Source organism: Typopeltis vanoorti, chromosome 17 (genome assembly GCF_054136105.1).
Source record: "Typopeltis vanoorti isolate ZY-2024b chromosome 17, IOZ_Tvanoo_1.0, whole genome shotgun sequence".
NCBI lineage: Eukaryota > Metazoa > Arthropoda > Arachnida > Uropygi > Thelyphonidae > Typopeltis > Typopeltis vanoorti.
In genome coordinates this window covers 12,484,899-12,509,671 of record NC_143565.1, presented here as the reverse complement: position 1 = coordinate 12,509,671, position 24,773 = coordinate 12,484,899, and the positions used below count along the sequence as shown (strand labels likewise).

The 24,773-nt window shown below is 38.8% G+C and overlaps 1 protein-coding gene across 1 annotated transcript; it reads right to left on the bottom strand.

Annotated features, from left to right (window-relative positions):
* Positions 1–701: 701 nt before the first annotated feature.
* LOC150097158 (zinc finger MYM-type protein 1-like) lies at positions 702–19,590 on the bottom strand. Its single transcript, XM_090407602.1, has 2 exons — positions 18,247–19,590; positions 702–755 (listed from the first exon to the last, which is right to left on the bottom strand). The coding sequence occupies exons 1-2, from the start codon at positions 19,588–19,590 to the stop codon at positions 702–704; spliced, it is 1,398 nt and encodes a 465-aa protein (XP_090263728.1).
* Positions 19,591–24,773: the final 5,183 nt, after the last annotated feature.

The following is a 24,773-nucleotide window of genomic DNA, read 5'->3' as shown; positions in this document are numbered from 1 at the left end:
AAATACAAATGATATTTTTTCAAAAATCTTGCAGAAATTATTTACATGAAATTGATGATTTTTTAAAATATCACATTAAAATGTATGCCAACTGTAGTCTGGTAGATCAAATTATCTTTTTTACCATAATTGTGATGATTTCATAGTATTATTATCTAAAAAAAAACAAGAGAAATATTAATATCAGAAATTAAGAAGCTATTTATTTTGCAGTTATAGTCTTTAGTTTGGTTTTATAGTTGACAAATAATTTTGCTGTTTTCTATGAAGCGAATTTATTAACAGATGAGATAAAGATGTGATGGAAAGAGTTGGAAAAAAAGCATGATAACTTTCACAGTCTAACGATGAGATTATATTACATGGAAAAGAAAATTTCATTGTTAATAATTTTAATATCATTTACAATAAGCAAATTTTAGAAATTGATGCAAGAAGAAAAAGCTATTTAGACTTATTAGACATGTTTGACATTTTGACATTTTTTGAAGAAAGATATAGATCGAGACAGGTTAAAGACTAGTATTAAGAAAATTTTACAAACTTATTGGACTCATATTGACTCAGAAAAATTTATTGATGAAGTTAAGCAATTTTTAATAATCATAAAGAAAGTCAATTTTTCAATTAAAAATATGTTCAAATTTATAAACGATGGGTTAAGGCAGTGTTTCTCAACATTTTTTGGATCATTCCCCACCTCAACGTCTCAAAGATTTTTTATGCCCTCCTGTAGCATAATAGTCAGTCAAATTCTGAAAAAGTATAATATAAATATGTGCATGTACATTTTCTAATGGCCTCCCTGTGGGGCGTACATCCCCTTTGAGAAACACTGGGTTAAGGTCTACTTTTCCGAACCAAAAAAAAACAATATTAAAAATATTCTTCACGATGCCTATTCGAAATGCAAGTGCTGAACTCTCATTTTCAGTGTTGAAACGAATGAAATATTATTTAAGAAGCAAATTGCATAAAAAATGAAACAAGTGATCTATCATTATTATGCATTCAATCGGAAGTAATGGACTTGATTAATTATAATAACATAGATATATTTGCTAAATCCAAATCCAGGAGGAAAAAAATTTTTTTTAGTTATTATTATTCATTTAAATTGATATATTTTTATACTTTTTTAAATGTAAATATGTGTATACTAGTGTTGTTATTTTTATTTTAATAAAATGAGATATGGAAATGTTGGCTTTTATTTTCAGTAAACTAAAAAAAATGCATAAGAATTTGAATAACTGAAATAGATTTGTTCTTTTGAAGTCTCATGATGTACTTAGGGCCTCCAAATGTATAAATGCGGCTGTAGTTCAGATTGGTCTTGAATAGGGAGAAGTTCAAAAATTGGGAGGTATTTAGATAAGTAACTTTCAGTTACTGGAACAAATCTGAAAACACACCCCAAGTCTTGACAAGTAACACACTGATTTGGAGGAGAATTGTAGATAGGAAGTTAGTAATGATGTAATTTTTTTCATGTAGTACTATCATATCCTGTACACCCCTTGAGGGTACATGGCAGGAATTTGATGATGATGATGACGACTTTCGTGTTGATAAGGTTGTTAGACAGATCGGATTTCACCATGTATATTACTAGAATGTGCAAAAGAGCTGACAATGCCATTTACTTGGATTTTGACAGACGTTTAGCAACAGGAATAGACTCATAAGAGTGGAAAGAAAGAAATAGTGCCATTGAATGAAGGAGAATTTGAGTCAATGTCAGACTATAGGGACAGAGCATATATCAAATCTAGTGAAGGTGTTAAGTGAGTCTGTTTAGAGACAGAATACAAACCTGGATTCAAGAGAATGGAAATATTTCGAGAGCAGCATGGGTCTGTTAAATGTGGAGTTCTTGATTTAATAACATTGTATAAATTAGTGAATTTGCCAGAGTTTTATTATTATTACGGGCAACTCCAAGGAGTCCTTAAACTCATCAAGGGAGGCCTTATACATCATGTCAAGAACAACTATTCAACATCCACACAATATCTATCATACTTTGCCTTGAACTCATTCACAGTCATGTCACTCACAACAGACTCTGGCAGCTTATTCCACTCATTCACCACTCTCCAAGTAAAACACTTAGTTCTAACACCCTTGCTAACCACACTCTTGCCCAGTTTCCATGAATGGCCCCTAGTCCTCCCACAACCAGTCCTGTTCTGAAAAATATCCTCTGAGTTAATCTTTTAGAAACCTTCAGTAATTTCAATGTCTCGATCATATTGCCCCTTTTCCGTCTATCAACCAATTTCTGCAACCTGCAAACCTTCAACCTGTTCTCATAAGGTTCATTCCATAGACCTGCTATCATCTTGGTCACTCGCCTCTGGATCCTCTCCACCTCCTCCCCATCAAGAAGAAACCCTGGTGCCCAGATCTGGGCACAGTAGTCATGATGGGGTCTTATGAAGGCTCTATACAGAAGAACAATAACTTCCTTGTCTCTGGTCATTTAAGTATTCTTCAGTAACCATGTGATTTGATGAGCTGATTTAGCCACTTTTGCAATGTTCCCCCTACACTTCAACTCCCTATCCACCAACACTCCCAAATCCCTGGCCTCATCAATCTCCTGGAGTACGGTTCCACCAATGTGATATACCGCTGCTAATCTTTTCACCCCAAGATGCATAACCTTACACTTTGCCACATTAAATTGACATTTATTCTCCTTAGCCCAGTCCTCCAATCTATCCAAATCATCCTGCAAAATTTTGACATCATGTGCATTCACTATTGCTTTACCCAACTTTGCATCATCAGCAAACAAATGAACAGTTCCTCTCAGATCCTTTCCTATATCGTTAATGAACAAATTAAATACTAGTGCTCCAAGAACAGAAACCTGCGGCACACCACTGGTCACAGGTCGTCTTTTGGAATCTACCCCTGAATAAACTACTTTCTGATATCTCTCCATCAACCACCCTCCTATCCATCTCACCAACCCTATATCCATCCCCATATGCTGCAGTTTACTGATATTATGTCGTTGTTCCCTGACAATTTCAGATTATCATGTGTTGTTATTATCTATTTCTAGCATCAAGTAATTTATTCCACCATACTTAATTTTTTTTAGCTTGTACTCCCCTCTCGGACCTTAATGCCAGACTACAATAAGTCTTGATCACCCTGATAAGAATCTCTCAAAGGATTTTAAAAGAACTTAAAATTGTCTTACAAAATATCCTCTTGTTCTCACTGACTTGCAGTTACCCTTATCTACTCAGAGAAATTTATTTGTATCCTGCACCACTCTGAGACTAGATGTTTAAGAGCATAACATCAAGGCATTGACAATCAGAAACAAATGCATCACTTATTTTTCTAAAGGAATTGATCAAGATCAAAATGCATAAAATCGTCAATCGTGGTCGTTAAACTATTACACTTATGTACACCATGAGTTTCGCGCTATAATTTGAACAATTTATGAGCAGTGCAGTAAAAACTAATTAGACAAACACTTATTCAGTATTATGACAAAATACATTGATTACTGAACTTTAAGATACAATACACAAGAACTTTTCACAAAGATGATAACTAATGGGAAATAATGAGATTGACATGCACGCTCTATTCAATGTTGGACACTTCTAGTTTTCATCTCAAAATTACACAGGTAATCTTTTATACAACTTGGGTCTATACTCTTAATTGTTACGTGAGGGGCCCAGTTCCCTTGAAATCAACAAAGTGCTATCTTAATGAGTCCACCCTATTCTGGTCCTTCAACTTAATTTTCTTAAGTTGGTAACACAATCCACTAGAACCATACAGTTCTTTAAAAGAATATGCACAAGGAACAATAATCTAACTTATCAAACTTGGAAAGAGTAAATTGACATGTAGACTCTTTCTCTTAGGGCAATTATTCTACTGAACTTAGACTACATTAATACAAGAATATTATTTACTTCTTAATCGCACGTTCTCGAGGAACATACAATATTTCAAGCTCAAAAGTGTAAATGAGGGTGGGGTCTATTTATTTTTTTATCTTATTTTCTTTATTATTTCTTTATGTAGTTTTTATCTTATCTTTAATTATTACCTTATTATTTTTTGTTTGTGTCTCTATCTTATCTCTGTATATATTTATATATCTCCTTACGCTAAACTGCCATCCGCACTTGCCTTCTTATCAAACACCAGAAATTTATTTGTTTAAAAGCTGCGCCACTGATCTTAGTTTTCTATTAAGAAGTGTAAAATGCATCCAGTAGTTTTCCATTTTTTACCCTCAGAATATCCCTAATTTAATTAGTATCTGCAGTCGTGGTCTACTATCTGTCCCTTACTATCCTTTCTCCTGGGTTCCCGCTAATATGCAAATATTTTTCGGAACAGTGCATCAAAGAAATTAAGTATCAGGCGATACTCTATTAATATTCAAACAACAAATTTAATTCGCATAAAACAATTTACACTAAGTTTGCAGTAATAAAACAAAACATCTCGATTCAGACCTATATAAATCAATTAGCTAAATTCTCCCATTCACTCATACAAATTATGTCATATAAATAACTGATTCTCTCATTTTAACACAAATCATCTCCGTGAGCATGGTACATTTTACTTAACTATTAACTCTTGATTATCATGCACATAAACCAAATCTTTTGCACACAAATACTCCTTCCTTTCTATGCTGGGAATATTGTATAGGCAAATTATTTTTTTTTTCATTTGTCAAACAGTTATACTCTGACTTATTACACATATAAATTCCTGACAGTTATTTACTTTCTAATCTTCAACTGTTAATTATGCCTATTTAGGTCAGCCTCCACTTTACAGTCCACTAATAAAAGTTCTCCTAAAAACTCGAAGAAAAATTGGAAAAACATACTCACTTTGGTGGCGACTACCCACTATGGATCTGGCTTCACACTGGAGTTCTGTTCCATGTCAGGTTTTCTTTCCCTCTTTACGCCGGCAATAGATTTACTGACGCTTCTTAGGGACGCTGTACTCGCCGCACTTCAGACAAAGATTATCGGCTTGTGGAATGTTTGCATGCACGTTGAACTAATGGAGCAATTTTTTCCCTCTGGTTAACAGCTCCCAGCGAAGACTCGTCAGTTTGTCATCAAATATCTGCTTTGCCTAGCGGATCGGCTCCCGTCGACTTTCTTTTAGATCACTGGCATGATTTCTCCCGAAGTCGCGTTCCTGATTTCTGACTGATAACTGCCGACAGACTTCTTGACGTCTGTCTGACCGATGACCTCTGGATCACCGATGATGCAATCTTTTCGCCAACACCTTTTATTCGTTCACTTGCGAATCCTTGCACGGAGATATGTGACCCCGAACATTTTGGTGAAATCCCTTGATCCTTTCCTCAGACTGACCCTTCCTTTTGATTTTTTCTCCAACACTCCCTAAATCCTATTTGTTCTGGCAGCGGACATTCATTTGAAGCTTTTGTCGGTCCACCCAGCACTGACCTTGAGCGTTTCCATGTAGAACACGCACAAAATTTGACGTCTTTACAGAGAGCTAAAAATATACTATTTACTAGTGGCAAGGTATTGCCTTAATACTGCACCTTAATACCACAGAGAGCATATACAATTTCCATTGGGATTATTTACACTAAAACAAACATCTATGTACAAGTTACAATATTTATTGAGCTTGATCTTGGTAAAATTTATGTAAAAATATTTAGACTTTTTGAAGCTACATAAATATTTTTACACAGGTTCCCTCGGAACAAACATTCTAAATTGAGTCGACCAGTTCATAAGGAATCACCACAGGCACTAAACACGTTTTGAACACTAGTAATAGCTACGATATGTTCTATCAAGATTACATACACGTTCCCTCAATGTTGTTTATGATTCATAGAAACGCAAGATCTTACCGGGACTGACGAATTACTACCTCCTTAATGTGGAATATGGCGCTTTCCTCAGACATTTCGACAGGAAATCGTCACAAGTCCACGTGCAGCTCATCAGGAAGCTTGCCTTCTACAGATATCTGGTTTTCTCAGGAGATTTAGGCTCTGTTGGACTGCGTCTGCGTTGGCTGTCTCAGGAACACATTACTGAAGCCTTCTTGAGCCCTCCCTTGTCTGCTTCTTATGCTTACTCTGCATTAACATCGGTGACTCTGGGCTCAAACCTTCGAAGCCATACATCCCATAGGAAGACAGGAGTTAAGACATCTCTTAGCTGCGAATAAGAGACTCTGGCAACAAGGGATCTTTACGACATGAGAGCTTCAACACATAAGACCAAGGAACGTAAGAGAGAATTCAGGACTTCACAATTGTTTTATAAATCGCGCTACTTTCTTCTGTTGGGCCTTTTTATCCTTCAATCAGCACTTGAACCTTTGACCGTAAGCGCCAGTTTGCACGATAGTGTCATGAATCATGAACAATGCGCGGTAATCAGGGCCACAAGCCCACCTGGTGGGACTCTTCTTTACTCAGAGGATGACTTGCAAATTTTATTGCACGTGTATCACTGGAGGCAGTATTACTCATAATGGGATTAAGTTCCAAGTTGGTGTTAAGCACACATGGCATATATATAGCTTACCAAGAATTAACAATACAATTCCAAGTTTATACAAAACCACATCTATTTTATACAAAGCAATAAAAAAAAAAATTCCAGTACAAATTCTAATTAACCGAACTGGCTTTAGGGAATGGTTGACTTGTTAAACCCTGAATGAGATCTTGTTTATTCCATAATTTTTCTCATTCAGAATTTAACAAAGGCTTATTCTTTCTTTGAAAAATTTTTTGAAGAAAAATTTTTCTAGGTCGGACATTCTCATTAAGGTTTAGAAGGTGGGGGGTCCCCCCTTTTTTTTTTTCAGGTTGTAATTCGTTTGACTTACACCTTTTTTCTATGTGAACCTTCTTGACATGTTCATTAAGTGCACTCTTCACTGATGGAAGCCTTCTCCAAGCCCTCTTAAGTTTTTTCCTTCTCCAGTTGATTTACTTGTCTTCCCTGAGGTAGAATGCTCTTGCAAAACTTGCTTCAGCTGTTCCCATATTTTTAGCACCAACTGTTGGCATGGTTGGATGTTTTCAATTCCATCTGCATTGTATCGTCTCAGGTAGACCAAGTAATCTAGGGAAGGGATCATCTTCACTAGCATTAGGTTCATTTCTCGCGAGTTCTTCCTCACTAGATAACTTTGTTTCTTTTGAAAGGTGTGAATTCTTATCCAATTGATCTCTTCTTGGATATGCTGTCCTACCAGGGTAATTGGTATTCCTCCTCCTGCCCATTAGCGATATCTGACCCTTCGAGTCGAAGTCACAGGTGGTATTTTTTTATATCGGCAGAAGACTTAGTAATACATATGGTAAATCTCTCTCTTGCTAGCGTAAATTCCTTCAACAAAGTTTATGTAAACAGTCATGGTTATTTAAGTATTTAAACTGCACTTTTAATGCCTTAATTGTTTCCCACTCACGAGTCCTATTTATTTAGGAACAGGGCAGTTGTAAATAAACAACTGCAAAGGCTATAGCAAGTAACGTTCCTTTTTTCAAAACTAGATAACTACAATAATTACTCCTTTGCATATTTAATTCAATTACTGACACTAATTTACTCTCAAAGAGATTGGCTGACTATGCCAAGTTATCTCACAAGTTATATTTCAGTCAATAATAGTTCAGAGGACTTTCTTAGATAGTCCTTGTTATTAAATCTTATCAGTCCATCTATAATGTCTCCCAAATTACAAAAGTAATTTACAATTAAAGATGGAACTTACAGGGGCTTTTTGTCACACATTCTTTGAAAGGTTCTGCATTAAAGTTTCTATGCCGTTTTCTTTACTCAGGCTTTGGCTTTCATCTGGAGGGCCTTCAAGAGGTTTCACCAGATTACTGGCAGGCCGTGGACTGCAATTTTTTCTTGTATTCAAAAAGCTCAGGCAAGAAGTTTCATCACACAGGCTGAAACTCAAATTGCTGATTCATGATTTTTTGGGTGGTAGAGGCACCCTTTGTAATTGGCTGGGTGAGGTCCTCTGCAGTTTGTGCAATGTACAGGAGTTCGTGGTTTGGTGCAGGTGTTGAACTGGTGTCCCTCGCCTCATTTCAGGCACCTGTATGCTGCTCTGTACAGTTTTGTGCATGCCAGAATTTTGGCATCTGTAACATTGCCCTTCCGATATCTTTTTCCTTAGCGGCTCGGTTGTTATTTTGTGCTTGAGGATATCTGTAAGTTCATATATTCTGTTTTGGTTATTGCACAAGTGGTATTGACTGTATGTTGTATCTTATCATTCTGTTTACTTTGACTAGTGTCAGGCCTTGATTGATTAGGTCAGCACCGATCTTGTCGATTGTGATATCCTCGGCAACCCCTCTGAGCACCACTTTAAGGTTTTTCTCACTTGGCAGTGTGAAGGTGTAGAAGGGCAGCTTGGCATTGTCCGACATCTTGGTCATTTTACAATAATTGGCGAGTGTAACTGGCTGGATCTTTACACCGTCGTCTGTGTTTCTGGCCATGGAGAAGTTGATGTTTTGTTCGCCGAGGGATTTTGAAACTAAAGTCCACTTCTCTTTATCCCAGAGGATGACTGGTGGGACCTTTTCAGTTTTAACTTCTGTGGTCTGTGGAGTTATGTTTTCTTCCATGTTTTCTTGGTTTGTCTTCAGTCTCTTGGGTGCCTGTTTATCCTGGGAGTCCATCTGTCTATGGGTGATGAGATAGTTGTAAGCTCGCCTCTGTGTCGTCTTCTTCTCCCTCTTGATTGTTGACCTCTGCATATGTATTTATAAATCCAGGGAATTCTGTGTCAAACCTTTTTTAGTATCTTCTTGAATAGGTCAAGTAGCTGGTCTTTGTTAAAGGCTTGAACTAGATCATTGGTGACGTCCATTCTGGTAAAAAGAGTGTCCTGTTAGAGCAGTACGTTGTGTGTGGTGGAACTGTGTTTCAGGACCTACCTGGTCCCTTCCTTCCACCGAGTGTAGACTGGCAGTCAAAATCTGCTTCTGAAGGTGGAAGATGACTGACAGGCACTGCTTGTGGAAGAGGAGTGGGCCTGGGCAAGTTGCACTAATGTTCTTGTGAGTTGCTGTTGAGCTTTTGATCCAGTCATCGATTGAACTCCATCTTCGTAAAGAATCCTTCCTCCATGATCCTACTTTCATCAATTCAGATATCATTAATCACGATCTCTCAATACTCTGATGAATCACACTAACCCAGACATCCTGCATAAGTTGTGAAAGTTCTGGGTTACATCTGTTTATCCTACATTACATTACTCTAGGACTTATGATCTATTTTCTTTTAGTGATTCGATTAATTCTGATTTATTCTACTTTTGCCTTGTCCTCCTTTCACTCTGGCCACTTTATGTTCATTCTGAAAGAACTTCATGTGAATATCTTTACATATTCACTCATTGGAATATTGTTCCACATATGGAAATTCATTTCACTAAAACATTAGTAGGCAGAATTTTATCTCATCTCTTAATGTACACAGTGTGCACCATATCTGCTTGAACTTATCACTCCCTAGGATTCTTTTCTCGATTTGTAAAAATCTGCGAATGGATCCATAAAACATTCTGAGGATGGTGACGATTGCTTCTTGCACGTTCTTCTCATAGTAGAAAGCAAAACATTTTTTCCTCACTTTCCATATGTGAAATTTCAATTCGTTGATCAGGAAGATTTTGAATTTATCCAACCTCTGAACTGGCTTTGGGAATTGCAAATATAATACCTGCTCCTTCGAAAAGCTGCAGATTTTGTTCCTTTACTCAGCTTTTCCCATATTCATTTTGCTATCAGACACTGTATAAAGGCGTGCTCTATTGAGTCTAGTAGTGAGCACACTGGGCAATATGGATCTCCGTACCCAGTGCATCTCCAGCTATTAGCGTTGGTAGGTAATGGTAATTTAGATTATTTGCCGAATGCTATTCACCAAGCTAAATCCTTTCTGCTGAGGTAATTCCTACTTTGCATAATGTTGTTGAAAAGAATGTTATTACTCACTCCCCAAGTCTGGTTCTTCAGGCCTTAAAAACTGCAGGATCTTGTAACATTTTTTCCCCTGAAGACTCCTCTAAAATGTTGATTCCTGTTTCTCTAATTAATTGGATCAGCTGGCATGCATCGGTAATTATTCGGAGTTGTCTCTGCCTTAGCGTCCTGATGTTCGGAAATGCCAAAAAGTCTAAGATTGTATCCCAAGAAGTACTGCATTAATCGTATGCTCTGGTGCTTTGAATGCAAAATTTTCCTAATCGTAAGAATACTGTTTGTGATGCATTTCAGGTGTCGCACTGGCAATCCATAACCTCTTCTTTCCTGCAGCAATTGGAGCGCTTCTGGTAAGTTCCATTCCAGAAAAATTTCAGAAGACACTTGTACACTCATGCTTATTCCGCTTCTGTAATGTACATGATGTTAGCTACGTACTGAACATGCAGGAAAATTATCATTTTTAACACAATTCCCTTAGCAGTTAGGCTCAAAGGAGTTGCATCCCAGTCTTTAATGATGTCAGCTATATTATTCTTAAGTTTATCCAGAGCAGTACCAGGCCATCCATAAAAGGAATGCCCAAGTATTCTATGGGCACTGACATTGTTGTTATTCCATACAGGATTTCCCTTTTGTCGCATTTTCCATAGATCTGCAATTTGGTCTTGTTTTGATTGATTCTCAACCCACTGACTTCCGAAAAATCTTCCATTATCTTCACGGTATTAAGAATTAGTGCATTGTCGTACAGAGTAAACATGAAGTCTTCTGCATAGGCAATTACTTTGATTTGCTTTCTGCCATTTGGAACTTCAATTCCCTGGATCTCATTTGCTTCCCTTATCCTGTAGAGAAGTGGTTCCAGGACTAGCGAAAAGATCAACGGGCTTAAAGGCACCCCTGCTTAACCCCTCTCTGAATTCTGATAGAGTTTGACAGACGTCTATTAATGAGCAATGTAACCGATGCAGTTTGGTATGTATTAACTATCAGTTGCTCTCGACACCTACCTGCTTGAGGATGTCCAAAAGGTAAACGTGACTGATACTGTTAAAGGCTTTTGTCAGGTCAAGCGAAAGCAGTGCCATGGATTGATTTTTGCTGGTTATGAGCTCTATTAGATCCCTCAAGAGGAACAGGTTAAAGCTTGCTTGTCAGTCTGGGATTCCATACATCTGAGTGCTCCTGATGATTTCTGCAATCCCTGATTTCAGCCTGTTGTTAATTATCCTAAATAATATTTTATAAATGAGATTGGTCAAGGATATTGGTCTCCATTAGTCTGCTGTGCCTTGAGTCTTGCAGGCTTTGGGGATGAATGCAATTATGCTAGAACCAAAATCTGATGGTACGGCTTCTGTTTGGAGGAAATCATTGTATACTTTTCTGAGGATAGGGGCTAAGAATTCCCAAGACTGCGCATAAAATTCTTTAACGAGACCATCCAACACTGGGGACTTTTTATTCCTACACTTTCTAAAGGCCTCTTTAATTTCCTCTGCTGTTATAGGGATGTCTAAATTTGCTAGTACTTGGGGGGAGGGGATCTATTTCCCATTCTGGAAAGCAGGTTGCATTTACACTCAGTGCAGCGTAACAGAAAGAAGCTTGCTAAAATGTTCTTCAAAGATTTTTAAAATATCAGAAGTTGTTGTGTGTTCTGTTCATCCTTTTTTTAACATTGCTAATTGTTCTTTCATTTCTTGTTTTTGTCAGATACCTGCTGTAAAATGCATCTGTCGGCAAGTCTTCCATTCTCTGGTGAACTTGTGTTTTTTCAACTTGCTCTTTCATGAATATTACTTTCTCCTTTTCTATATCTGTGTTAATGCTCCTAATAATTTGTGAACAGTCAAACCCGTTTCGTTCGTTTGCCACAAATCAACTTCTCTCCTTGTAGAGATCCCTGAGTGGTTTCCTTCTCTGATATGTTGCTTTTTTAGTTTATTCTATGAATTTTTTACTTATTTCTATTTTAAATTCAGACCACTTGGCCCAGCTCTATTCGATATTGTTTCATCTTCCACAGAACTGCTTAATCTTTGCTTCGAAGGTAACCGGATGACTGGGTGCTAATCTCTAGGGACCAGTTTCGATCCCCGGTGTAATTCTAAGCTTTAATACAACTAGCTGATGGTCCACAATCCTCTCGTCTATATGTTCTATTCTACAGCTGCCATCTTGCAATGTTTTAAACATGTACATCCTGTCCAATCTTGTACTTATTGTCCTTGCTGTCCAAGTATATGTGTGGGTATTAGGATATTTAAGCATCCAGATGTCGACCAATTCGTGTGTGGCCAGAGCCCATGCTAGTTGCATGTAACCCATTTTACTTTGCTCGGTGGTTACCCCCTATTTTGTCAAGTTTAAAATGTATAAAATTTAAAGTTTTGGATGCAGTTCTAGTCACCCCCCAGCTATTGCATATTGCGCACCTTGCAGGTACGGCTGCGTGGTCGGGAAAAACTGGGTCTTTTTGTTTGAACTTCCGGTTCGTTACACGGATCATGTTGCCTTGATTTTTCCAGTCAGCGCTGATCACTCTTCCTGCAGTATCCTTCTGAACGTTTCAGAAAATTCCTAGAATGGGGGGGGGGGGGTAGGACAAGGAATTCCCACTCCAGCCCAACTTTTGTCTCCAAAGCTCCAGAATGAAAGAACCGGAAACTTTCAAAATTATGGATGTTCTGATAGTTGCAGAAATGTGTTTCCTACAGAAAGAGGAAGCAGACATTATGCTTCAACATTAACTGCCACACATCCTGCTGCTTTTGATGACTGTGAAAGCCCTTCATGTTCAAACTAGTGATGCCCAGGAGAGGTAGCATGTAGTTCAGCATGAAGCTAAGTCTTCAGTATTAAAATTTTTCACAAGATAAGTGCTTCTGTGTTCAGGGGGAGGCCACATAGCCTGCCTCTTGCAGAGCTTTCTGTAATTGTGCACACGCAATACTTTCTATTTCGAAGATGTGATTAGCATTCCTAATCGGAAAGCTGGTAATTCGACTTCCTTCAGTTTGATAGAAGAAACTGGAGAATTGATCATTTGTATATTCTTTAATCTTTAACATGACCTGATCTGTGGTTGCTTCCTCAGGAACTACCTCTAGTTCCATACCTTCAGCCATATCCAAGGAATCATCACATGAATTTGCGTTATCTTGGGACCGATTCCTTCTAGCAGATTTCTTTTTCGTCTTGAGCTTCTTTTACTTCTATTTTTTTTTTGTCAACTCTTTTTTCCACTTAATGGTTCTCACCAGCAAGAGTGATATATTTCCTCCCTCACCTCACCCTCCTCCAAGCTGTTCTCATCAGCCATATCCACGGGTTGTATGGACTCTGACTTCTGTTGCAGCTTTGACTGTGGTCTCTTTGGTACGTTGCCTAGCAAAGCCTGATGGAAGTCCTTTGCTTGCAGCTTTTGGAAATTGCTCACTGTTTCCCTGGGAGGGGAAAGTGGCAACTGCACTAACCCTGTCGACAAAGGTCCTTTGCTGGCATAACGTATACTGATGTTCAATACGCTGACACTTTTTACATGGTTGTGTGCATTGTGCTGAAAGGTGCCCGTTGCTCATGCAGTTGAGAAATTTAGTTTTTGGACATTACCCGCCCAATTGCTCAAAGGAGCCACATCGTTGGCACTGTTTTTTTTCATGCTTGGGTAATTAACTAGGCGTTCCAACTTGCACAAAGTTAGGCACCAGCATCTTCATGTCTATGGTAAAAGACACCTGACCAAGTACCAGTTTGGATTTTGTAATGATATTGCTTTCTGAATGTTCGTTACCTTCCCCCACTTGGAGAAGGTTTAAACCAGTATATCTGAATGACCTGTATCTGGCTTCCCACCATCTCTGAAAAAATCTTTTGCCCCTCAAATTAGAAGCCTTCTAACAATTTGTCCCTGGTTTGTGTGTCTCAGACTACTATGGTGTACCTATCTTCCCCCAAACGGGGTAAAAGAGTAGATATTTTCCACTCCGACAAGTTCCTTTAGCACTGGTCAGTTTTCTTGGTTTGTTCATGTCTGGAATTTCTATTCCTAATGTCCTAATCCTTGGAGGTATTTGGGCCCCTTTGAATCAGAATAAGACTCAGTTTTATGTAGTGGGCCCAAAGATCCTATAGACAGTGTGCACTCTTTATTTGCAAATGGAAAAGGGAAGATGAGAAGGGATGAGTGTCCATGGATGCAAATGATCCTGCAGTAAATCCTGTACCCTTTGGAACGCCAAAGCAGTATTAACAAGGACCTCTTTGACGAGGGGAGTATCCCACACCGGTTAATGCGGTGTCAGCAAAAGGTTCAAGTTTTAAAGGTATACATAAAAACTTACCTTAACATCGGAATAGTAAGTAAACCCAACAGAAATACTGACAAAAGTCAATCAATCCTCATATCGTCTTCCTCTCCATCCTTATTGTTAACTGTTAACTTTTGTGGCTGGATGTATCTCAGTCCAATTGATTATAATCCCTTCATTGCTAGGAAAATTGGCTTACATTAGTCAGAGATTATTGAGCACCTCACTCACCCAATTTAGGGTGGTGTAGGAGTGCCTGTACTGATGAGCAAAGCCACTTTTGGGCACGTGTTTCCACCTGTCGTTTTCATCATAGTTAGATGACTGTTGAATGAGTTGATTGGGGTGAATAGTTGCTTTGTTGAATATGTAGTGGCATTATCACAGTGAAATGTGGGAATATCTGGAATGTCAGCATCTCGGTGGAGGAGAGCATTCCTGACAAACCACGGAGCATTAAATATCATGCGGAGTGGCTTGTTTTGGATAACTTGTAGTTTTTTGATGTTGCTGGGGGAAATGTGACCCCAAGCTGGTGATCCGTAAGTTAAAGTGGGCCTAATAATTGTTTTGTAGATCCGTAGTTTGTTTCTGGTGTTGAGTTGGCTTCTTCAGTTGAGAAGAGAATAGAGGTGCACAATTGTGTAGTTTGACTTGTTGCAGGCATAAATAATGTGAGGGTTAAAGTTGAGACGGTTATCTAGCTATATCTGTAGATATTTGCTGTTGGACTTCCATGGGATAGCTGTGTTGAAAAGATTTACTTCTCCTTAGTGGGATGCTTTCCGTCTTGTGAAGAGAATGGCAGTGTTTTTGTCAGCATTCACAGCTATGCTCCATTTCCTGAACCATTGTTCGGTGTGAGAGATCTGCTCAGAATTGCCATCGTCCGCATAGCAAGCTATGGTGGTCTGTGTCGTGCTATGGACGTCAACATCTTTGTTGCAGACGTCTACAACATTTTGCAAAAAAATTATAAATAAAATCGATTAAAATTCTTACCTTAACTGAAGTTAGAAGTCCGGACAGCATCATTCATTCTTGATATACACTTGTTTCACTCAAAAAAAAATGTTAATAATAGTGTTTTATGAAATTTGCATAATGAAGGGGTGTCCACTAAGGTAAAAATAATCATAATTTATAATTCTGAATATTTTTACAAATGTTTATGTTAGGACATTATTAGTTTTGGTTTCATAACACACATTGTTGGCGATTGGCATGTGCACGTTATTGATGTTATTTTGTCAAGCATGTAAAAAAAAAAAAAAAAAAAGTTGCCACTTTCATGGAGTGCGCATGCTTGCTGAGGAGTTTGATGTGTGATTGACAGCTTACGGAGAGAGCGTTCAGTATCGAAGTAATAGAAACAAGAAAAGAGCATTCGGGTATGAGAGAATGGAGGATAAACAAAAGGAGAGCTAATAGACACCATATTGTGACATCCCTGAAATCCCCTCAGTCACGTGGATTATGCATTGTGCTGCATATGATTAGTTGCAGCAGTTGAAATTTTTCTCTTTAGATGTCATACAAGGACAGAAACCCAAGTCAAATAAACTTCAATTGATTGGCAATAGATGGATGAACCTACCTGCAAAGTTTCAATATCTTACAATGATTCTTTCCATACTATAAAATTGTCAGCATATGGGAGGTGCACCAACCATACATATATGGGCTCAACAAAGCAAGCGAGTATTTCCGACCTCGTAATAAATATTTCTCAGCTGTTAAAGGATTATAAAGCAGTGACAAAAGCAGCAAGTTTAGGAACACCTGCAGTGATTCTTTTTAGAGGATCTCAGTCCACATAGCTTGACTTGGAATTTCCGGGGTTTGGTTTTAAAAAGGAGTCAAATTGCTTGGTATAGTGGGATGTTGGCTGTAATCAATTTATACGAGACCTTTGTGCCAAACCTTATCAAAGGCTTTTGCAACATCTAGAACGATAGCTCCTGTGTGTTGTCTCCAGTTAAAACTGTGATGAATTTTATCAATCTATGAACTTGTTGAGTAGTTCTGTGCCTCTTACAGAACCCAAACTGCTCTTTCGGAATTATGTTATTTTTATTCACCTCATCTTGCAATTTTCCCCAGGCATGATAGTAGGTTGATGGATCTGTGGCAACTTTGGCAGGTTTCTGTGTATGAGGATTATGTCTGCTTGTTTCCAATGACTGGGAAAATAATTTAACCTGAGTATTGCATTTATGATGATATTGCACTCTACCAAATACATGACAGCTTTGTGCAGGAGGACCTTTGTCTTGTTAGTAATCTCATCAGGACCTGGGGACTTTTTGTTAAGTTTTCTGATTATTGAATAGACTTCTTTAGCCAAAGTGTGACAGATATTTTCATGGCTGCAGAACTGACGGAGCACAGTGCAAACGCATCAGTGGATTTTCTCAATGAAGGGCAAGTCCACATGTGCATAGTTTAAGACTACACCACAGTCCTAACTATGCACTAGAGCTTCTGCCTTTTCATTGTCCCTGTAAACAATGCCTCTTTCTCTGTGAATGGGCTGGATATTTGGAATGTGTTATATCGCTTCTTCTTATTCACACTTATTTTAAACCTTTGTTGCTTTATCTCCGTAATACACTATCGGGTAGCACGTGGTACCTCTGAGGGACAATGGAATTTCCTCGAGATAGAGGCAGTATCAGAGTGTCTAAGATTTACCTCTCGTAAAACGCCAAGAAATTTATGTTTCGCTGCACCACTTAGCGCTATTAGATTATTAAACATTAACAACCAAGAGGTAATCTCTGGACAGTACTTAATGATACCTATCAACTCTGCAGACGTGACCAAAATATACCCTTTTCAAATATCCCACATAGATTTGCATTAATATTTTATAAGCGGTGCATCGGATTCCAGAAATCACAGAAAGTCTAGTTAGAATCAAAAGCAAGGTTTATTATACTCAAAAGTTGATACACATAATAACACAAAATTAAATCCCATCTTAAGGGAGTTTCAGACAAGATATAAAATTCAAACACTACTATTACACTTAAAATATTATACGGTAGCTTCCTAAAGTAAGAATTATATTAACCTTCGCTAATGCATTAATCATGTACTATTATCACAATCAATCTAAAACTCCGTGGCTCTGTCAGGCTACACAAGATACAGTGGCGGACCTAGAACTTTTGCTGCCCGGGGCGGTCTCCAATTTGCCGCCCTTTCTAAGTCAAATGGTGGTTTTTATAAATTAATAAACATAAATAATTGTAATTGAGACAAACTATAGGTGGGGGCTTTTTTACCATTGGATGCCATATTTAAATTAGGCAGTAATAAAGGAGGCCGCATAAGTTGATATACCTATAAATGCAACTTTTATAAAAATACAAGATACTTTTTTAAAGGCCACAAGAAACTTACGGAGTCCGCAGGTTCCCCACCTATGAGACAAAACATACCTAATTTACAAAAAAAAATTGCCATTAAATATTTTTTATTTTATATTTATAAATAAATAATTTCATTTCTTTTGGATAAACAAACAAATTGCACACGTGTATGTAAACATATTTATATATTTACTCTTCTAACTTTCATAGTTGAAAAATCGTGTATAATGCTCTCAAAATTTATATTATTTGTAATTTCTTGTTCTATGGACAATATTGCAAGATTTTGTAGTCTTAAATCACTCATTGTAGAACAAAGATAATTTTTTATCAACTTCAATTTGGAGAAGCTCCTTTCGCAACTAGCGACACTGATAGCAATTGTTAAAAAAATTCTTAGCAAAATTACAATGTTGGATACAGAATTTTCAAATCTATATTGTTGAATAAATTTTAGTAGATCAAGAGGGCCTTCCCCCCCCCCCCCCCCCCCGTTTTTCCAACGTTTTGCCTCTTCTTGTAGTGTAGGTACAGCCATAAAAACCTGGATCCTTTTTCTTTCAATATGGAACTGTTCTTTATCAATGTCAATAAAGTCATTTATTTGACATTCAAATTCTTCATTTAGTAGGTTACATGGTATTATACACGAATATTTTCTTGCAAGGACATGCAACTGATCAAAGCATTCTTTTATTTCCTTTATAATTCTATCTATAGATAAAAACATTTCTCTTCGTACTTCTTGTTCTAAGGATAGCGCCACGTCTTGTGAATTTTCCCCACTCCTATTTTTTCTCCTAACTCGACGCTCAGTCGATATCTCCAACTCTTCACAAATTGTTTTGGCTGCTATAACAGCGTTTTGTATTAGCACATCTCTTTGTTCCATGAAATGGGTTTGCAAAGAATTTAGTTTTGTATGGCATTGACGGATATTTAACCCTTTTATTTGCAGGTATTTTTGTGCGTCATTAATTTCCAAAAGGACGGGTTCCCATAAATTGAGATAACATAGAAAAGAAAAAGATTGCATTGAATTGAGTAATTTTCCAGCATCTGATCTCGTTTTACTATTTTCTTCTTCAGATGTCAATTTTTCTAAAGCGCTTAAAATGTAAAAAAATTGGTTTTTTACTATAGTTACCGCTTCTGCTCTAGCGCTCCAGCGAGTTTCTAGACTGCATTTAACACCTTGACCAGTGACAGAAAGTAAAACATCCCATCGATGAGTTTCAGAAGATAACGACGAAAACAACTGTTCGATAGTTCCAAAAAATGTTATGGAATCGATAGCAGTAGAAGCTACGTGTAAACATGCCAGGTTTAAAGAATGATTTGTACATGCTACAAATTCTGCATTTGAATTTATTTCCTTAATGCGAGTTTGAACACTGCTGTGCTTTCCTGCCATGACAGCAGCATTATCGTATGCCTGTCCTCTGCAATTTTTTATATCAAAACCGACATTTTCTAATTTTGTTAAAATCATATTTGTGATTTCCTCGGCAGTTTTTCCTTTAGTTTCTACAAAGTCAATAAACGATTCTACAACTTTAACTCTGCTACCATCAATAACTACATATCTAATAATTTGACTGGTTTGATCTTTGTGAGAAATATCTGGAGTGCTGTCAAATATCATACAAAAGTATTTAGCTTTCTTTATTTGATCCATAATTGTTTTTCTCACTGCACCTCCCAATAGCTCTATGAATTCGTTCTGAATCTTCAGCGACAAATAAGAGATACTATATTTATTACCCATCTTAATTTTTATTACATATTCACGTAATACTGGGTCGTACTTAGCCAACAAGTCAACAAGCTCTAGAAAATTTCCTCTATTTTCCATTGAATTGATGTCTTCCTGATGAACACTTTCACGATGACCTCGAAATGCCAAATTTTGTTTTGCTAAGAATCTAATTATATCAAGTATTCTTGTAAGAATTTCCTTCCATTTTTTAATTTCCTTATCAATATTCTATTGTTGTAGTCTATCAAAATCCTCGTTTGTCACAGGGATGTGACAAACGAGGGATGTTTGTCACAGCACTTTACACACTTCTATTTTGCCCTGCAAAGTTACTGCGTGTGTCCATGTTTTTGACAGCAGTGGCATTGTCTGGTAGATGTCTTTCTTAGGAGAGACTCTGTCTTGATAACTAAGTTGCAGACGATCTTAAGGTCGTATATTCTCTTTGGTCTTTACTGATATCCACTAAGACCAGTGGCATTGGTCTGCAAGGTACATGCTTGAGATTTTTATTGGCGCTAGGCCTTGTGATCTAAGTTCAGTTTCTATTTCTTCAGATGTTATGGTTTCTACCAATCCTCTGATGACAACCTTTAGGTTTTTTTCCACTTTTAAGCTGGAACGTGTGATATGGGATTTTCAGTTCGTTCAAAAGTCTGGTGAGTTGATGGTAGCCCAATGCCCATTCTGGCTGGATCTGGAGTCCTTCATCGGTGTTCCTAGCTAATGTGAATTTGATGTTGGTGTTTTTCATCATCTCTGCAATTGATGACCATTTTTCTTTAGTTAAGATAACTGGTGGAATTCTTACTTTGGGCTGTGCTGCTGAGTCTGTCGCTGCTATTCTTTTGTCGGGTTGTACTGTTGTGTCCATTGGAGCTGATCTTCCCAAGTGTTGAGGTGGTATTTCAGGTTCTGCAGCAGGAGACATTCTTTCTCTTCTTCCTGCTGACCACCTGGTAGTCACTAGTGTCTGCATAGGAGATGTTATCAGCTGGTGTTGCTGGCGCTGTCTTGTGAAAGGCTTGGGAGAGGTTCAGAGAGTTGTGGGTTATCTGATTCGACTTCTTTGATCTGGTGAATTTCAATTTTTCCTGGTCATTTTGTAGATATAGCTGTGCTGTTGTCTGACTTGCTTTAGTGGAGATACTATTTATGTGTCTTGAAGTTTAGGCATTTATCAAGATGCACTCCTAGATACTTGGTACGTTTTTGCGAAGGGATGATTTTTCCAAACAGAAGTACTGCCGAGTTTTTTCCTGGATTGATGTCTATATGCAATTTGGTGTACAAATTCTCTAATTCATTACTGAATTACTGTAGCTCTCTGTAGCATGTTTGCATGACTGCTCTCTGTAGCATGTTTGCAGCCATATGTAGATGGATGGATCTGGCTATGATAATGTGCCATCAACATAAGAGGGCAGTGATCGGTGGGACAACTTGGGGAGATCAGCCATGTGTGTGGAGAAGAGTTGGGGAGATAACAGAGAGCCTTGAGGGACTTGTGGCGACTCTTTTCTGTAGATCTGATTCCATTGAGTTTTATTTCAAATTTTCTGTTATTGAGATACAATTTGATAAGTAGAACTAGTGGTATTGGGATTCCTGCTTGGTGTAGATTAAAAACCAGATCATAATGCCAGATTCTATCGAATGCTTGTGTTATGTCCAGGAAGACTGCGCCAGAATGTTGGTGCTATTCATAGCCTTGGGTAATGTATTTGACAACTCTGTAAATGTGGAAAGTTGTAGAATGCTGTTTTCCGAATCTGAATTGCTCTTCTTGTATGACGTGGTTGTTATCTGTTGCCTCTTTGATCCGTGTTAGTATAGCGTGTTCGGCTATCTTGCCTACACATGATAGAAGTCTGATGGGCTGATATTTCTGTGAAAATTGTGCATTTTTTCCAGGTTTTGGAATTATTATTATTATTACAGGCAACTCCAAGGAGTCCTTACACTCATCGAGGGAGGCCCTAACATCATGTCAAGAAAAACTATTTGGCATTCACACATTATCTATCATACCTCGCCTTGAACTCATTCACAGTCATGGCACCCACAACAGACTCTGGCAGCTTATTCCACTCATTCACCACCTCTTCTGCAGCTTCTCCCACTTAAGTGGGGTCACTGTTGATAATGAGTCTCCTCCACACCTTCCTATCTTGGGCTGTCACCACATCCAAGTTCTTCATCCTCAAGTCCTCTTCTACCAGAGCTCCCTCCATCTCTTCTTTGGCTGCCCATGCCTCCGCCTTCCTTGCACATCCATCTGCACATCCATCTTCTTCCCACATATTCGTCCTCCCTCATCACATGACCAAACCATCTCAACCTTGCCTCCTGTATTTTCGCTTCTAAGTTCGTAACTTTCACTGTTCCCCCTGACATAGTCATTTCTCAGACGATCCTTTCTGGTCACACCACACATCCACCTAAGCATTCTCATCTCTGCTACTTCCATCCTGCAGATGTTATTTTTCCTCAGGGCCACAGTTTCTATAGCATATGTCATAGCTGGCCTCACTACTGTCCTATAGATTTTGCCTTTCAGATTGATCAGCACCCTCTTATCGCATAACACTCCAGCCATCTCCCTCCAGTTCCTCCAACCCGCTTGTATCCTGCATCCCACTTCCTTCTCAGCTCCTCCATCTTCTTCCACTGTTGAACCTAAGTATCTAAAGTCTCTCACCTTCCTGATGACATTTCCTTCCAGCTCCAGATCTGTCTCCTGACTGCCGCCGCCCACTGCGCAACACATATACTCTGTCTTACTTCTGCTCAGTCTCATACCTCTCTCTTCCAGTACTTTTCTCCATCTTTCCAGTTTAGTTCCCACTTCTTCTCTTGAATCTGCACACAGCAAGATGTCATCTGCATACAACATTGTCCAAGGCGCATCTTCTCTCACCTCCTCTGTTACCACCTCCATCACAATATTAAACAGAAATGGACTTAATGCTGACCCTTGCTGCAAGCCAACTGTTACTTAAACTTTCTGTCTATCCCAGACAGGTCCGAACACTTGTCTTCACATTGCTGTACATTTCCCGCACCAACCTGACATATTTCTCTGGAACCTTCTTTTCCCTCAGACACCTCCAGACTTCTTGCCTTGGCACTCTATCGTATGCTTTATCCAGATCAATAAATGCCAGATGTAGCTCCCTTTTGTTTCTCTCGATATTTTTCCATCATCTGTCGTAACCCAAAGATAGCATCTGTTGTTGATCTACCAGGCATGAAGCGAAATTTTTCCTTTGCAATCTTCACCTCCTTCCTCAATCTACCATCAAGAACCCTTTCTAGGATTTTCATTGTGTGGGACATCAACTTTATTCCTCTGTAATTTTTACAGTCTTGTGCATCCCCTTTACCCTTGTAGATGGGGACAAGAGTACTCTCCCTCCATTCCTCGGGTATATTTTCCTGTTGGCAAACTCCCATGAATAGGTCCCACGGCAGGTCAATTCCCTCTTCGCCCAGTGCCTTCCATGCCTCCACTGGAATTCTGTCGGGGCCCACTGATCTTCCATTCCTCATCCTCTTCATGGCCTCTGTCACTTCCACTCTACTGATCTGCACCATCCCCTCAGAAGGCTGTGAGTCCTTGCATTTTGCTCATACAAAAGTCCATCAAAGTATATTTTCCATCTGTTTCTTATGTCCACATCCCTCCATAATACTCTTCCTTCAGTGTCTTTGATTGTCTGCCTCACATGTAAGATGTCCTTTGCTGCTTTATTTCTACATTTCGCTAGTTGATAAATTTTTCTCTGTCCTTCCTTTGTTTCTAATTGATCATACAGATCTTGATATGCCATGGCCTTCGCCTGTGCCACAACTCTCTTGGCTTCTTGCTTTTTCTCTCTCTGTACACCTCTCTATCCTCTTCCACTCTTGACTCATCCAACTTCTGCTTTGTCTTCCTCTTAGCTGTCACTGCCACTTTTACATTATTATTCCACCACCAACCCTCCTTCTGCTCTCTAATCTTTCCAGATGTCTCACCAAGCACCTCGATTGCACAGCTCAGGATTATTTTTGAATTATGTTTCCACCAATCTTGTGCACTTTCCAGTCCATCCGAAATCCTCTCTAACACCCTCTCCCTAAAACGATTCCTCACACTCTCCTCTTTTAAGCGAAACCACTTAATTGTCTTCATCCCATGGCATCCAGAGGTTCTTATCTTCAATCTTATTTTAAAGTCTGTGCACAGCAGTCGGTGTGGCTGGGCTACTTGATCTGTTGGAATTACTTCACAATTTATCACAACCTTAAGATGTTTTCTTCTAGTCAAAATGTAGTCAATTTGTGAACTGTTGTTACTACTGCTAAATGTTATCAAATGTTCTTCTGTCTTGTAGAAAAAAGAGTTCACAATTGCCAGATCAAACGCTACTGCAAAGTCCACAACCCTCTCTCCTTCCTGGTTCATCATTCCCACTCCGTGGCCACCATGCACCCTTTCACAGTCTCTATTCTGTCTTCCTATGTGTCCGTTCAAGTCTCCTCCGACAATCGGCAACTCGTTTTCTTCCAGTTCCCTCATTTCTTCATCTAACACGTTCCAGAACTCGTCTTTCTCCTCTGCTGTACAACCAACTTGCGGGGCATATACACATAATACGACCACCCGCTCTTCTCCAAGACCCAATAGGCAGAAGGAACGACAGGATCATTCGCATGATCCTGTCGTTCCTTCTACCTGCTTTCAGTACTTCACCCTTCATTCTGCCACACACCACAATTCCTACACAATTTCTTCCCTCGTTATTCGCTCCAGAGTAGAACAATTTATATCCATCTCCCAGTTCCTTTGCCTTTCCTCCCTTCCACCTTATCTCCTGCACACATAACATGTCCAACTTCCTCTTCCTCATCATGTCTGCCACCTCTCTTCCCCGTCTAGTCATGCTTCCAACATTCAGTGCTCCCACTCGCAACATCCTCTCCATCTGCTGGGCTCGCTTCTTTAACCGCACCCGCCCTTGATGTAGTAGCCCTCGTCCACTTCTCGCAGCTGTAGTGCGATGTGGCTGCGCGTCGCTTAAGGGGTACAACCTAGCTCTTATATCATTTTCTCTTTGACTCATATCATAGTTTGAGCTGGCATTGAAGGTTTACAACCGGATGCTCTTCCTGACTTCAACCCTCGCCATTTATACGGGCTTCGGACCAGCACCTATTGAGGCTAGCTTGCCTCCTTCGGTTTGCTGCATAAGAGACGAAATGACTTAGCAAGATAGCAAAGACTCACCCCTAGC